This window comes from Perca flavescens, chromosome 22 (genome assembly GCF_004354835.1).
Source record: "Perca flavescens isolate YP-PL-M2 chromosome 22, PFLA_1.0, whole genome shotgun sequence".
Lineage (NCBI taxonomy): Eukaryota > Metazoa > Chordata > Actinopteri > Perciformes > Percidae > Perca > Perca flavescens.
In genome coordinates this window covers 17,236,531-17,253,617 of record NC_041352.1, presented here as the reverse complement: position 1 = coordinate 17,253,617, position 17,087 = coordinate 17,236,531, and the positions used below count along the sequence as shown (strand labels likewise).

The 17,087-nt window shown below is 39.9% G+C and overlaps 1 protein-coding gene across 1 annotated transcript; it reads right to left on the bottom strand.

Annotated features, from left to right (window-relative positions):
• Window positions 1-897: 897 nt before the first annotated feature.
• On the bottom strand, window positions 898-9,449 carry rnf32 (ring finger protein 32). Its single transcript, XM_028569983.1, has 8 exons — window positions 9,366-9,449; window positions 8,479-8,704; window positions 8,254-8,396; window positions 6,741-6,898; window positions 6,095-6,203; window positions 2,478-2,561; window positions 2,395-2,442; window positions 898-1,513 (listed from the first exon to the last, which is right to left on the bottom strand). Exons 1-8 carry the CDS (start codon window positions 9,378-9,380, stop codon window positions 1,283-1,285), a joined length of 1,014 nt encoding a protein of 337 aa, XP_028425784.1. The 5' UTR covers window positions 9,381-9,449; the 3' UTR covers window positions 898-1,282.
• Between the last annotated feature and the right edge of the window lie 7,638 nt (window positions 9,450-17,087).

Below are 17,087 nucleotides of genomic sequence, written 5' to 3'. Positions count from 1 at the left end.
TTGTGTCTAGACAGTTCCACTGTGATCCCTGTACACCACCGAATTTCTGGTCTCAAGCCAGCCGAATATAACGTACACCTTGCTTTTTGCCATGAATGTTGTCACACTAGCTCTTATCTAGTGAGAGGCTCCATTTTGAGACTCGTTCATTGCCCATAAGACTTGAGCATGATAGGGTTGAGTGATCTAATGATGTTTTTTTCATTGCGTAATAGACGTAATTTGTTTTCATGGTGACATAAGAAAAGAAAGTAAGGAAATAGTAATTTATAAATGCATTAAAATGTGTGTTTTTTATTAGGACAGGGAATGTTTTACACCAAAGCTGTTTTCCAGTTCCATCATGGTTGCGCATACATTCACTCAGCTGCAGACTGTGGTAACACGAGCTCTGCATTACTTAGCAGGAACTGTCACTCCCCTAATAAAACATCAGTCACTACTACTCGTGGCTTTTGAGGTAAGAACTGAGAGGGCCATTTTCTATTCAAGCAAGCTTTTCTGGTTGCCTTTACAGTACATCTCTGTGTTATGTGGGGGTTTCAAAAGTTGAGGGTTGGCCTGTATAAATGAAGCAGCTTTTTTTCTGTACTGTCTATACAGTATGTCAGTTGGTCGCTGCATGTAATTTTTTGTACATGTTTTGTGAATGTATTTTTTACAATTTCTCAGTTTGTTTAGTTATTTTTGATGTTTGTGTGTTTGCAAATAAAAGTAGAAAAAATGCTTTGTGAACATCTTGTCATTCATCATTGTGACACCCTGGACATCAATACTGACAGATGAGGTAACATGCTGTAACTATTTCCCGGCGACTAAAGGCAGGACACAGTGACTTTCTGGAGTCTCTGTAAGACTGCAGAAGTTACTGGTATCCCCAGATAAAACCAACAATTGTCGAATTTACATTCCTTTTTATATACAGATTAAACAAATTAAATACAATGTATTATATCATTAGTGAGCTTCCGAGGGCCTGTTTGTTGATTTTTTAACTGTGGAGAGAGCCAAGCTAGCCCACCTTGTGGCTAAGCTATGGTAATCACCTTCCAGCTCCAGCTTCATATAATAGCAGGACAGTATTTCCCAAAAGTTTTGAACTATTCTTATCATTGTTGAGTGGTTACAGCGCATGCCATATAACGGCAACGTCTTGGGTTCAATATCGGCCTTAAGACTTTTAATACATGTCATAACCCTCTATCCCCCATTTCTACACTGTCCTTTGTCGAATAACAATAAAAAATCTTTAAAATGCCATCTTGCATAAATTTGTACCCTTTTAGATGTTTTTTTTGTGGTAGACTGATCTGCACAGGGGACAGGAAGGTCTGCTCTCTATAGAAAAGGCCTCAAAGGCCTCTAGACAGAGCTGATGGAAGAGGTGGGAACAGGACAGAAGCAGGGTGCGTCTTTGTTGTTGATGGCTGGATGTACCTGCTTCTGTTGGTAGGCTTGGCCTGCACAATGCAGTCAGGCAAATAGGGCAGTCCCAGACATCTCTCTGGATAACCTGTTGGAGTTGGAAACAAACAAAATATGTTTGACTACCTTAAGAATATTCACACCTTGTGTTACAGAGGTCTATTTTGGTTCTGTTTTGTTGATTGAGGTTAATAACAGTGATATTCCCGCCACTGCCATGTCATTATGAAGAACTCTGAACCAAATCAGTTGGCAACTGACTGACAGGTTTGATCAGGCACGATTTGATAACATGTTTATCAGTGATCCTTATAAAAACAAAGCAACACTCGCACAGCGCCACCAATGATTAACCAGGGACAGCTTCCTGTATTTTGGGGCCAACATGTCCGACCGTTAAATGTTTCATAACGAGCTGCACTCTGCTTTATAGAGTTTGCACCCGTGAAAAAGGTGTAAGGTATGTGTTGAAAGAACATTCACCGTTTGATACTCCATGTCAAGGCTGAGCCACTCCTGCCTTGTGCTCAACCTTTTCACACCAGATAAAGAAAAAAAAAATAAAAAGACATCTTTGCACACACCCCGCCCCCTCTATGGAAAATGGTACTGGCTGCAATGAAAGCCAACAATGGAGCCTTATGGAACAGCAAATCTTAATGCCTTTTCAATTCCTCCACAGCAGTCAAGGCGATGAAAAGCCTGCCGTGCATCATCAGACTGGCTCATGTTTTTTGTAAACACGGAGGATTATTAGCCTACTCGCTGCCATTCATTTGATAAAGTGAATGATCACCTCTGGAGAGGTGTACTTTTTATACAGCAGCTGTGATGCTTTCGTCCCCATGCAAGCGTTAACATGTCAAGGGAAAGGCAAGGCTGGGAGAAGAAGGATTAGATATTTTTAAGGGGGCCTTGTTTAACGACAGAAGTGGCTTCTGGTTCAGCAGAGTGCGTCTTGTTCCTGACCTGGCTCTGTATTCGATCCCAGTCACTCTCCTGAGGTTCAGAGATGTGCTTTCTCCAGCTGCTGAAACACTCGTCCGGCTTGATGACAGGGAGCGGTTGATATCACTCAGAAAAGCCTCCGTGTCGGTGTGACAGTATCGGACAAAGCTGTCATTCAACTCCTGCAACTAATTTGAAAAACCATTTTAGTGGCACAAAAGAGGCATGTTTCATTCAGATACACAATAGAGTCGTGTTTTCGGTGAAGGCTAATTGTTTGTGTGTATTGTAATGGCTGAGGCACGCTGACAGGGTGCAGTTGTTAAACAGCCAGATCAATACAGTCACGTCTCCCACTAACATGGAGAATTAATGGAAACCAGTAAAAAAAAAAAAAAAAAAAAAAAAAAAAAAAACAGTGCTGGGAAACGTGGAAACACACATATCTGACAACTTTACTGTTCTACAAATTACACATGCACATGTCCTCTCCTGTGTCTTGTAGACAGTGTTTGAGCAGAAACTAAAACTAACAAATTACTTAACATTCCAAATTCAGTGTCGTGGAATTACTAATTACTTACAAAATAACTTTTATAATAATTCTAATAACTTTACATACAATTAATACCACATTTCTGAACCATTGGTCACGGTCATTGATCACTTGGTCAGTGGGCAGGTGTTTCTCAATGTATACTAATGCCAGAGTATACATTACACATTGTCGATATTTTATAGATTTATTCCAGTATTTTAAGACATAGGATAATAAAGTGACTACTTTAAGAGCAATAAATACAATATTCAGTATTCGGTTTACACCATAAAGTTATTCATGGCAGAGGCTTTGAAACAACATTTAGATATTCAAACAGTTAACTAAATGAATAATAAATAATAATAAAAACAAAAAATCCAAATACCTTAGACATTTAAAGACATATGTTTGGTGTCTGGTCATAATTTCCTGAGGGGGGATGGTAGTGGGGACTTGGGCTCAGTTTTGCTAAGATGTGTGTTTTAAATAAAGTATCTATTTATTAAAACGCCCGGTCACCTCTTTTTTTCTCAAATTGACCAAATTTAAAGACTTCTTTTCATTATCTGTCCTCTAGAACTAATCTGTCTTCTCCCATTTATAGCAGCTGTTGCTAGGCAACAATTAATGTCTGCATTTGCATGTTTAAATCCAAAACATATTCAATAGTCAATGAATAGGCTATTTACAAGTTCCAACAGCACTAAGCAATTGACCAATTAACATAAATGTCTACATATAACGTAAGCAACATCTTCACAATTAAATGACAACCAAACCATTACCATGACAACTGAGCAAACTGCATCCACTGATGGAAGACCATGTGATGTGAGTGAAAGCTCTGGAGAAACCAACCAAGTAAGGGATCCTTGTGAACACATTCACTGGTTCAATGACTGTATGTGATTAATGTTACATAGAACTATATATTAATGTAGGGCTGCAACTGATGGATCAATCTGCTTCAAGATTCCATTGATCAATTGATTGTTCGGTCTACAAAATGTCAGAAAATAGCGACAAACATCAGATGCAGCTCTACATTAATGTGTTGCACTACATCTGGGAAAAGTAATGTAATTATTGCACCATGTTACATAGAGTAGCATTAGCCTCAGCACCTGCTTGCACACATGCACTGTCTGTGAAACTCCAACACACACACACACACACACACACACACACACACACACACACACACACACACACACACACACACACACACACACACACACACACACACACACACACACACACACACACACACACACACACACACACACACACACACACACACACACACACACACACACTCACTCACTCACTCCCAGCGCCTCAGAATTGCTTTACAGCTAGGCTTTTATCACTAATTAAACAACTGTTGACCATTCGAACGGAGGGTTTTATGAGCCTGGCTGACTTTTTGACAGTTACGGCAAACAGTACAGCCTCTGGTGAACTTTGCCTTGCTCTACAGGAGATGTGGACGGGAGAGGACACAGAGGGGGAAGAGGAGGTGGAGCGTAGAGCGCAAAGGCATTATCTCACGGCAATCCATCTAGATGTTGGTAGTGTCCCCCTTAATGTGTTGACTCAGGGTCGGACCTCCGAAGTGAGTAAAAATTGAAAGCTGGGCTTCAGGATCAGCTGATAAGATTTCTGAAATTGACCTGATATGTGGGAGTTTTTTTTTTCCATGAACACCTGTGGCTTTGCAGTACAAAGATGCTTTATGGCCTCCTGCTATCACAAGGAAAACTGAAAGAATAGGTTTCTCCGTCTCACACAGGTTCCAGCCCAGCACTAACACGCCTGTTTGCATTACAGTCAGCTAAGCAAATAAGTCTTCCCCTTGAAAATCAAGTCAATCAGACCTGTCAGCGCTGTGTTGCACAGCTCACAGTTCTTGAAGATCATCCTCAGTGTGACAAAAGATATGAGACAATCTCATGACCACCCACAACCACTGAATCACACAACATGAATGTAAAGTGGCTAACAACGTCTATGACTCCATCCTAAGCATGCGGACCCGGACATGGCCTAATGTGTTAGAACAGAGTTAATTGGCTCAGTAAATGTTGTGTCTTTGTTTACGTGACATGTTAAAGCATGGTTTATAGGCGAGATGATGGAGACTGACAGGGGGATGGGTAGGACACTCCGACCCTTGCAACACATTATGAGTGTGGCCCTCACACATTTGTCACTTATGCTTAATCAGCCTCTTGAAGCGCAGGAGCACTCTGCATGATTACAACACTCCACATAGAAATAAATAGGGCCTGCTCTTAAAGACTTTGCACATACAATGCATGGGTTTGAGGTATGGCTATTTTAGAGCAGGGTTATTAGGTGAATTTGAATGAGAAATTTCTCTGCATCCCCAAAGAACTGATGTTTGGTTCAAAGATATGGTGACCAGTCTCTTCTTTGGTCATCCAGGGCCTCAGTTGGTGGAGGTTCACTAGGTGGCAATGTTCCCTTTTCCTGAGAGCCACCGTGAAGGCAACACAGCCTGAAGAGTCAAACGACCCCATCCACTGGCTGCTCTTGAGGCCACTTTTAAATAATCCCTCCATCAAGTCCAGTCATTGCATGATTTATAGATTTTAAATGGGACTAGAGAACAAAGCCTGAAATGACAACCTGCATGAGGTATCCAAACATCCTGGTCAACCTCACCTCTTCACCCTTTCCCATCCAACCTAGTAACGCGCACGTACGCACGCACACACGCACACACGCACAAAGGAATACCAGAATCCAAACATGCACAGGAGACATCAGGTTTTTGTTGACCCTGGAATGTCCAGACTGTTTGACTAAAACACAAAACTCTCTCCACATTAGTGGACAAACAGTGTATGATTCACAAAGCATCAAAAGAGCTTGAGAAGGTGAGAGCAGGTGAAGGTGTGTGTGTGTCTTTGTATGTAGGTTAGCAGTAGGGTCAGTGAGTGCCTTAAACCCATGTCTCAACCCTCAAGATGTGATATTTGTCGCAGGCTTTCTTTGACCAACTAAACAGTCTGAAAATGTTAGAGTGAAATGTAGGAAGAAAAACTAGAGACTAGACGAGACAAACACTAGGCAATGTGACCTTATGTGTGTTAAGTGTGAACCAAAGATGCAGGATTAATCTATAAGCACCTTTTGTGATAAGTCCAGACTCACCTTTGCTTCGAAGAATTTCCGTCGCAGCTGTTTGTCTTTTGGGCAGATTGATTTTCTCAATTTTCTATAACTTCTCCGAGCAACGTAGCCTCGCCAGCATGCCTGAATTCTACACACACACACAGACAAAATAGATTCAAAAAAGTCACTCAAAGCGTTTTAAATGACATTTGACAAACACTGTATTTATTGATTGCTATGATTATGTGAAGCCATTTGCTTCTTGGTAAGGCCAATTAAATTTTGTGAAAATGAAATGCCATTATTTTTCATAAAACCTCAAGCTAGAATAGCAAGTGTGGCTCCAACTCAGATAGCCATATACAGTACATATTAACAACTTTTTATGAATAAAAAAACTTGATGTGAAATTATGATAAGAGCAATTTGATCATGCCTCAATTTTTTTATGCAAAACAGACTGACTGTACTGAAATGTGCATTATAAATATAAATATTTTACAGCAGCTGAACTATTTTGAGTATTTCATGTATAAAACATTTTAATATTTGATGTTTTTTCCTTCAGCACTAGATAACAGATGTTTTGCTAAAGTTAGGTGAGATTGTGTGATGAGTTCTTGTTGTTCTGCTGTTAATGGGAATGTTTGTACAGTTATTTGTTCTTTAAATTTAGTGCCCGTACCTGATGGCACATTGGTGTCTGAAGAGTCGAGCTGCATCGTGGATCACCCGTGTCTCATACTGCTCCTTTCTGCACATTGGGCAGCACTTCCTCCCAGAAAATCTCTCAAAGGCCTTCAAACATGCTCTATGGAAAACATGAGAACAAGACAGCAACACCTAAAAAGAACCAGTTACATACAGTAGGTTATTTAGTATATGTGAAATAAAAATGGTATCATGCATGCAATGAAACACGAAGAAGCATCCAAACCAATTTCATAGATTGACTGACTATAGGATTTGAAATGCCTGCAGAGGATGCTGCTGAATGTGTATTGGTTTTCAGGTTTTCTTAAAGTGCTTAGAAAAAGCTCTCATACAGTATACAGTCTGTGCACATGCTGTGTGTGTATGTGAGACTTAAGCCATGCTAAATGTGTGTCTTAATACACATATGTGAATGTGTGTATCTGCTTTTAAGTGTTATTTGCTGAAAGGATAGGGGGAGTCAGCAGGACCCCCAGTGGGCCGGCTGGGACCTGGACTATAGTCTCCTCTACCTGTGAGAGGGACTCTTTTTATCGTCTGAAAGGAGCCAGCCACAGAGATGGGGCTTGGCACACAAACCAGTTTACTCAGATCTCTAGAGGGCAGGGGGGAGGCATATTGATTTCCTTTTGTTTTTGGCCTGACCAACACACTCCATCACCAGTGAAAGGGCCCCCTGCAGTGTACAATTTCCAGGAGCTCGACAAGCCATTAGAGCACAGAGAAATTTCACATCTCCCAATGCTTTAAGGCTACAAGCTACAGTATGGTTTATGGACAGACACACAATATAGAAAGGGAATAAAAATGTAATAGAAAGCAGAGTAACATTTTCTTTTTAGGTCCAGTCCTATTAATGAAAATTTACGATTGGTATTAAATAATATGAGCTGGATAGAGAAGCAAATATTTCAGTCTACACACAACTGCTGCTGTAAGCATTTTTAATTGTCATATTAATGCTTGAGTGCAACACAAGACTGTGGCACACACATGCATTGTTACAATATGAAGGCTTGCAGGAAAATGCCAAATCAACAAAGATTCCCTCCTGTCACTTTCCCTTGTTAGCAGGCTCTAATTAACTTTTTTTTTTCCTTAGTCAAACTAATATTTACACATGCATCTATGGCAACTGTGCTTTGTGAAGCCGCCTATTCTAGTCCTGCATTCTTTAGGAGATTGGCATCTTAAAAGGGGATCTGAAAGGTGTAAAAGACTGAATGACCCTCACAGTAACACACTGATTGCTACATCATCACGTCACAGTTGAGTTCCAAGGCAGTATGGGTAAATTTGTACAGTTGTCTACACAGATTAGAACATACAGGAACTGCAGGGGGATGTGGTGGTTGGGGGTGGCTTTGTGTGCGTGTGTGTGTACGGAAACACAGGTTTTCCTGAGGACAGACAGAACATTGGAAACATGTAAGAAAGAGCTCTCTCACAGAGTATTAACAGTAACTACTGTGTTGAGGGAATACCTGAGGCTGAAGGCAAAACTCCTCCCTGCATATTGCACAGGGCTGAGCTGAGTCCCCCTGCTGAATAGACCTTGCCTTGACCCGAGTCCATTCGTCCTCTCTCAGTCTCCCTGCAGGGGAGGCCACCAAACCCAACTTCTGAGCTGTAGGAAATAAGAAAAATACTAGTTATATGGCCTATTTAAAGAAATGGTCTCTCCAAATTCCCCATAGTGTTCATTTTACCTAATGTTAAGGGACGTGGAGCAGAATCAAGCACATATTCTCTCTCTTCTTGCTGATCTTGTGTCTGCAGACCCCTCTCATCCACTCTTTTTCTGGGTGCTTGTATTTTGTATCTCATCAAAGGGTCAGAAAGTGAGAAGTTTTGATGCAGCAGGCTACGTGTGATGTGGTCTTGAAAGGCAACTGAGGTGATCACCAACTTGTTGCTAGCTTTAGATGTCAAGCCCTGCAAAATATGACATAGGCTACATGTTCATCACTACGTTTACATAAAGTGCTGCATGAGGCATAGCAACATTTTATAACCTTGGCAAAGTAGCAAATGTAGACTTTTTATTTACCTTATCTCAGACCAGAATAAGCAATAAATACAACGTTAAATGCATTCTGATCCACACTGTCTAGACACAATACTAGCAAAATGCAGGAATAAATCACTGCATGGCCAAATGGAAAATGCTATAATTGCCAAAGATAATTCACTTAATGCCGAAACGAGTGCGCCAAATAAATTACTTTTAAAACCGACACAAAGCGCTTGGCTACAGTCTACCTTCTTGTTTCATTAAAAGATGATAAGTCTGAACTCATTTTAGTCATACATTAGAGAGTACGTTGGTTGTTTTCAATGTAAACCTATGATGTAAACGGAACCTGTGGAGCTCAGGTCACACAGGTGTTTGCTATCTCATTATACTCGCAGGTGCAAAACAGGAAATGTAACTTCGTCTTTCTAACGAGACAAGCTTCAAGCCTAAAGTCGGACAATGTCTACAGACTGAATGAACGTATAAGAAGAACCCTTACGATATATATATGCCAACGTTTTTACTTTTTATGAATTTACAAATTAACAAAATGGGATGAAAAGCAGCCAAAATCCAAACCTTCCGCATTGCCATCCTATCAACACAATGTTTGAGTGGTTACCAGGTAACCAGTCCAGGCACTCCTCTCAACGCGGGGCATCATTTCTGCCTCTGATTGGCTGAGCTAATTCCTCTGGGTTACCGGATTGGTTATTTTTTTCCTAATTTAAAAAAATTTAATTGAAACTATTGAATTGTGTGATGTGTATTATGGTGCATTTATGTAGCCTAATAATTATATAACAGTGTCATACTTTACATTTTTCAAATGCCTATTAAAGCCTTTTAGTGTTTTTACATTGTGTATTTTAGTACATTCATGTTTAAATGGAAGTTGAATGTGACTAAATGTACTCACATACTGTACTTCTGTAAAAGAAGAAGATATTTGAACAAAGTTATATTGGAATGGGTTACAAATTGTGAGTCATATCCTATACAACTTAGCCTAATCATACATTAACCAAAGTAAAATCCCAAACAAAAAGAAAACAAGAAATGACAGCATTGACACTGCACCCCTACCTCCCTCTTTACCCTCCCTCCATCCTTTAAATAAACCACAAAAGTAAAACATATTTTGAGGTATTTGTACAGTACTTGAGTACTTCCATCTTACAACTCCAATTACTTTATACTGTTACTCTACTACAATTCAGAGAGGAATATTACACTTTTTACTTTATTTGTAAATTTATTTGTAAATTAGTATAGATTCGTTTATAAGACATTATGAATGGTTGTAGAATTAACTACCGAACAGTAAATATATATTTTTTAATTTGCTTCATCTTGACAAGCTGCAACATTAAAATGATGTGTACACATATAAAATAACTGTAAATTTGGCTGAAAATAGGTAATTTTACTGAAGTAAGATGCAGGACTTTTAATTGAAATTAAGTATTTCTGCACAGTTGTACTGCTATTTCTAGGAAGTAATGGATGTGAATACTTCTTCCGCCACTGCTGATAGTTTTACATTTACAAAGTTTTCTATGTCTATCCCCTCTATCACCAAGCAAAGACAATTTTGTGCTGTGTCTCAATCTCACTAATGATTATTTTATTGTCGGGGAGTTGTCAGTGAATAGTTGGAACCTGACCAAAGAAGGTTAGTCTATGTGTCTATAGGTGACTCACCAAGCTGTCGTCAGAGTAGGCACTGAACAAAGCTAAGCTGCTCATACCTGTGCTGTGAGCTAAGGGATCCCTCCCAGGTCACCCTTACATGGAAAACCATACACACAAACACACAGTCCAAACTGTCTCTTTTTGTGAGCCTGATGAAAAGTTTGCTTTATTTCTCACACACAGCGCTGGGGGTGTGTAACTTTTAAAATGCTTTGCAGCCTTGATTGACTTTGATGTGTTCAGTCAGAATCGGTGAAAACAGATGGCAGAGGAAAGGGCTAACGGTGAGGCCTGTCAATCAGGGAGTCCTCTACGAAAACAAAGTGAAGACCTTGCTCTGGGAGAGGAGGAAACCCCTGAGCTTCTCAAGAGGTTGCTGCATTCTTGAGATTAGGGCAAGAAAAACGCAGACCACTGCTGTTAATGCCCCAGACAAAGGCGTGGAACAATTTATTAGTTAAAAATGCAAGCTCAGAGCTCAATCAAAGGCCTGTCGTCCACAATGCCAGACTTTGGGCTTTGGTTTGTTGTTTTAAGTAAATAATCATGCTTAAAAGATATGACAAAGATGGGGCTCAAGTCCCCCATAAAGCCTGCATTCTTCCAACTGTCATCAGAATGGATTTTTGTGTGCGCTTTTATTTTCAACAAGTACATTGTTTGTCTTTTTCTTTATGAATACCATCTTAAAGAGCTTTTTATTTAACTTTCTTCCCCCTGGACCTCTTTACCTGATCTGTGGTATTTTTGAAAAGACAACTCACCTTGACGTGCAAAGAGCTGATGACTTAAGCGAAAGGTTAAAAAAAAGAAGGAAAAAAAGCTGTGTGTAGGAACTGCTTTGCAAGTTTGCACTGACAACAGGTTGAAAAGGAACAGTCAGTTCTTCAGAGCTCATGCATATGCTGTGGTGAGATAGAGCTACCAAGGCTTTAAACTAAACCACCGTGATTCATCTTAGGCACCTGTAGAAAATATCATGTGAGACAAACATGAGGGTAATCAATGTTTGAGCAAATAAAGCATCTAGACATGAGTGAATGTGCAACACTTTCATAATATTGAGTCAGTTCAGACTCATAAACTGGTCTGTGTCCATACATCATACACTATGATATATTGCATTGTTGGTATATGAGTAATTGCGTGAGATATAGATGAGAGAGGGCAGCCCATAATGGTTAATTAACAATTATGTCAGCCAGTGAGATGACCAGGAGACCAATCACTTTGATAGGAGACAGTGGAGGGGGACAGAAATCAAATTATTTTATGACTTGACCCATAATGCTTCCTTAACATGACTTTAATCACTCCAAGGTGGATAGGAGTCCCCCATGGCTATCTGGGAGAGAACCAGTCAGGAGTGGAGGATGGCAAGGCTTTACTATTTGCTGTTATCTCCTGCGTCACTGCTGAGTAAGTAAGCTATAAAAGAACACAGCCATCATTACAGCCGTTTGGTTGCTTTTTAGAGAGATGGAGTTCCTAATGATTAGACATGTCCTTTGTAAATGAAATACAAATCACCCCAGGCTTTTGGTTTTACTTCATTTACTAAGTGCTACATTACCTCATACTTTGGACCTAACAATGGATTTCCTATAAATCTCCGGGTAGTTGAAATGATGAAGGGGCTCACATATCATGAAATGTGCCAGGGCTTATTAGCACTTGAGAAGTTATTGATTGGGCATTTTGATTAATATCTGCTGGGGGGCTATGGTGGCATTCAGAGGCCCATGGAGGCCTGCTGTGAAACTGGCTGGGACTTCTCCCTCTCACTTACCTCCAGTTTGTGCTGACTGCCAGCCTGTGCTCTGGTGAGACAACAGCCACTGCAGCGTCCTGATGCCAGGGCTAATAGTGGCCACTGTTTCCAAATTCTTCACCATTATTTAGACATAAACATATTGAAAGCATGATAATGGCTGTGCAGGGTTTACTTGTTGGATATAAGCTATGGGTCAGCAGTGTAGAAAAATTGTTAGATAATTAGCAATGTTGTGGCCAAAAACACACTCACAGAGCCTGACTGAGTCTTGTGAGATGCATTTTCTGGTAAGACAATTTTTGTAAAGCCAGGCCCTCCTTAGTTAGTGTTGATATAATGCAGTTTATAATTATAACATTGGCAAATTTACCACTTGAAATTCATGGACATTTTTTGACAATGGGTCCTCGATTTAAGACAGTGGTAGACAAAAGCTGGCCTCTCATTTCTAGCTGGCGACCGTCGATTTGGTTGGCTAATATGACAACTGTCGCTGTAAGATTTTATCAGCAGTAGCTAGCTGATTAAGCTAACGTAAGCGCCATGAGTTGGTTGAAAACTCTACTTCTTACTGACTTGTTTTAAAACCAGAATCTTGTTAAACAAATCTTAATAATGTAGCCTGTAACCCCACAAAATGTAGTTAGCTAATGATAAGCTGCTTTGATTGGTAAGTAGCCTAATGCTGTGTTAGTGTTAGGTTACTACACCGCCACAAGAGACCCTGAGACTTATTTAAGGGGTCACTAGGTTATTATTAGGGAAGTAAATAATAACCTTAAACTATTTATTTATATATTTGGGATTATTCTTTAATATTTGCTTTTTATTCATTCTTTGAAGGAACTGCTCACGTTTTAAGGGGCCACAAGTGTATATTAATTAATAATTTAAGTTTGGGTTATTTGTGGCTGAGCTGAACATGCAGTGATGATTTCAATGTAATGTCACTGCAGCCTGAACCGATAACTTCTGGCATGATTGTGCGGTCATCTTTCTTCATAATGGACAATAATTGAGCAGAATCAATCACTATAGCTCGAAATAGACCAACACAATGGATATAAATTGTGCCCTGTGAAGGCATGAGCACTGAAAATCCAGCCGCCCCCGCTGCGTCTGAGAGGCACTGCAACTTCTACACATTCCCTTTCATCCTTACATTTTGACTCCATGCTGATTACATACAATACACATCCAGTCGAGTCAAATCATACCTTTTATCCACAAAGTGCAGTCGATTGACCTTTGAGGGGTGTTACAGGCACAATGTATGGCAGTAATTCTGCTAAATAAAAGATGCTTGATTGACAACTTGACATCAAATTTGTCGGATGTAATTTCCAGATCCATTAGTACTAGGTGATCACTTTTTGATTATATTTCTAAGATTAACACATGAAAAAGTATAATCCTTGGACAGGAATCAGAGCAGTGTTTGTCATGGCTGTGGAGAATAACACACATTCATCAATCCTCTCAAATAGGAGCTACTGTAAACTTAATTAACTTATTTCATTTTTTTTAAAGGAGCACCTGAATTAAATAAGCACGGCTGCTGGAGACTTCCTTCCAAACTCCATAAATCAGCACCAGCCGCTATTTCATCTGATTGAACGGGTGCAAAGAGCATGAAGTTTGCCTGTGCTGTGGGGAATGTGTTTGTGGTGAGTCGCATAAATGCCAAGTTCTTTGGGCAATAAGAATAAATATCACAACCACTCTCTAGAATTACCACATAATTGGGGACTATCCGCGTCTGCACAGGACCATGCTGTCTCCTCCTCCTACCCTACATGAATTTCAATTGATGAGTCCATATTTAGGTGATGAGGGGTAGGAACATGGTGGGAAGAGCCATATTTAGCCCATCAATGCACACATTTTAAGACTGCTTTAAGATAACAACAGTAAAAAAAGAAAGTACCAAAAAACAAACAAACTATGAGCAACTTTAAGGGGCCCACAATGTTCATATTTACATTTTGGGTTTTTTTTACCTATTGATTATTATTTTTCAGGATCATGTTAAAGGGGTATGTCCTAAGTTTTTGTGTCCCAATCTATATTATAATACAGTAACTGGGTTCTGCTATTGTATATTTTCCTGTTAGTATATAAAATAGTATAGTAAATTGATTTATTGTATGCTATCTGCTAAAAACAGTATTCTATATACTCTATATTGTCCCAAGGTCAAAGTTGTTTTAACAGCCTGTACATGTACATGTCTCACATGAAAAGCATACAGACACACACTAAGGGTGGGTGATAGGGATAAAAGCTCTGTCACAGTATGTGCAATTTTATATTACAATATTGGAAGACACTGTGATTAGTTTCTAGAAGAGGGGGATACAGTCTTGTGTTATACATGAATGGTTTGAATGCCATTGCCTATTCTTTTTCTGCCCTTATTTCCTGGTAACTCTCCACTGTCCATTAGCTAATGAAGACATTAAACGGACCAAAACAAAACTTACAAAAAAGATGAGAAAAGGAAGCATTGCCTTATCACATCTGCAATGCATTGCAACCATTCCCACCTCAGCATTCAGTATTAAGCTGTCAAACATCTGCTCTAGTAAAACAACCCCAAACAATTTGATCGTCAAAAGCAAAGCCGATCATTAAAAAAACATCAAATCTCTGTCATCTAAATGACACATGTTGCTTCACCATTCAGGGGCAAGTCATTCACCATTGCTCGCATACTTCAAAGCATGTTAAAGTTCTGCCAAACAAGCAGTCTCTTGGTTTCCTGATGTAATTTTAGTGCGTGATGAAAGGTAAAGTAGCAATACTTATTTACTCAATGTGCCCAAGGTGCACCCACAGATGTTTTTGTTTCCATTATCTGTCTCATCGAATCTATTCCTCCGATCATCTGAAGAATGTTTATTTATATATATATATATATATATATATATATATATATATATATATATATTACAAACTCCATACGTAAAATAACGAACCCTAATCAAGATTTCTCCCAGTAATAATAACTTACAGGAAACGTGAGTGTTTTTCCTGTGGCACAGAATGCATTTGTAATTTGTAAGCTTGAAGTTGCTGACGAGATGTTTGACTGTCACCACTTAATTGTATTTCCCATGGTGCATTCAGGTGAGTACAGAAGACTTTGAGAGACAGCTTGTAAAGTGGTGGGGGCAGGAAGGTTAGCTATTGGAAAAACCTTTTGAGTCATAGACAGAAGTATTGGAAAAAATATATAAGGAAAACAATAACAAAATCCTACTGATATATTAAGAAATAGTTTCATTCTGCATCTATAATGTATATTAATATACTGTTCTGCCCCAGATAAGCCAAAATAAAGTCTTCTCTCAGTGACACATCAGTTTTTCCACATGAATGTGATTTATGTCAGAGAAATAACGCCTTTAATTTACATAAGCTCCTCCAGGCGGGACTGATCCTGAAACATTCCCCTGACCCTTGCCCGTCATGTTAAGTGTAATGCCAGGTAACATTTCTGCTTGAGTTGCATCAATACACTCACATGTGAGGGGACACAACCGGAGGATCCAGTGGGAGAGGTGACAGACTACTGGCTGTTTGCCTGCTCAGTCTCCACTGCCAAAGTCAACAGGTGAGCTTCTCATCTTTTCACACCTCTGCCTGCTGCTGACAGAGAATCACATGGAACAGAATCAAGAAGAAGCAAATCAGAAGGCATGGACAATAGTTTGGCCTACTTACAGCTAGTAAAAGGTGTTTTGATAGCCTACGTTGCCTTATCAAACTGGATATTTCAGATACAACTTCTATGTAGTTTTATATGGGAAAAGAGCTCTTTTTCTTTACTTTAAAGGTGAATGTGAAGATTTTTCTTGCAAGAAGAGAGCTGAAATGGAAGATCAAGGCTAGTAAAGCACAGCGTTGCCTTGTTTACATTCCTACATATAGTCCCACTCAACATGTCTCATTTGACACCACAAATCAATTTCAGGAGAGATGAAGTGGGGAAGAACTCATGAAATTCAAACATTTCTCTGATGTATATTCCAATTCGCTTGACCTTTTGATAGGGTCAATAGCGCTATGTCAGTCATGGCGAGACGGCTTTGTGTTTATTTTCCCCCCAACATTTGTCAAATACTTGTGCTGAAAAACAGGCTGCTGCAGCTGCCTGCTGGGAACCCAAGATGTCATACAAGCAGCACAATACCTGGCCATCACAAACTGACAACCTTTGAACTGTCACTCCTCAAAATGACTGAATCCGCCGAGGCTAAACAAGACGTGTCAGGCTAAACAAGCTGGCGTGTCAGCAGACATTTTGAAGGTCATGCAACATGGGAACCACAGACAAATTCTTTATGAAGAAGCTCTCTGACCATACAGAGATTTACACACTCCTCTACTGTACGTGCACACATACACACACTCGCACATACCCACACACTCTACAGTGTACACTTACACCTTACCCACGCAGCAGTGACTTCAAAAGGAACAAGGAGATAAAACAAAATGAATTGCAGACACATCAAGCCTCCCATGCCCTTTAAAGCTTAATTATACCTGTTGGGGTGATGAGAGACACATCACAGAACCTAGTGATTAATAAACAAACGCCGCATCCCATAAAGCGTCTGACAAGTCCCTGCTCATCACCCCTCACACTCACAGTCTGGGCTCAGGTAGAGTGCACATATCAAAGTGTATCAAACAGGAATGAAGTTAGCCCAACCTTGGCCAAGGCTTAACCCCCCGTCCTCCCTGTGCTCATCTGTTGGCCGTCTTTGCACTCGTTCTCCTCCACCTGTCTGTCTGAAGGCCGATGAGAGCATCATCCAGACACG

Excerpts from the sequence above, each read along its gene's own strand:
- rnf32 (XM_028569983.1), bottom strand. Across the intron at positions 2,562-6,094 it reads GGAAATTCTTCGAAGCAAAG|TTGCAGGAGTTGAATGACAG; the intron begins GTGAGTCTGGAC and ends TTTTCAAATTAG. Across the intron at positions 2,443-2,477 it reads ATATCAACCGCTCCCTGTCA|CACATCTCTGAACCTCAGGA; the intron begins TCAAGCCGGACG and ends AGCTGGAGAAAG.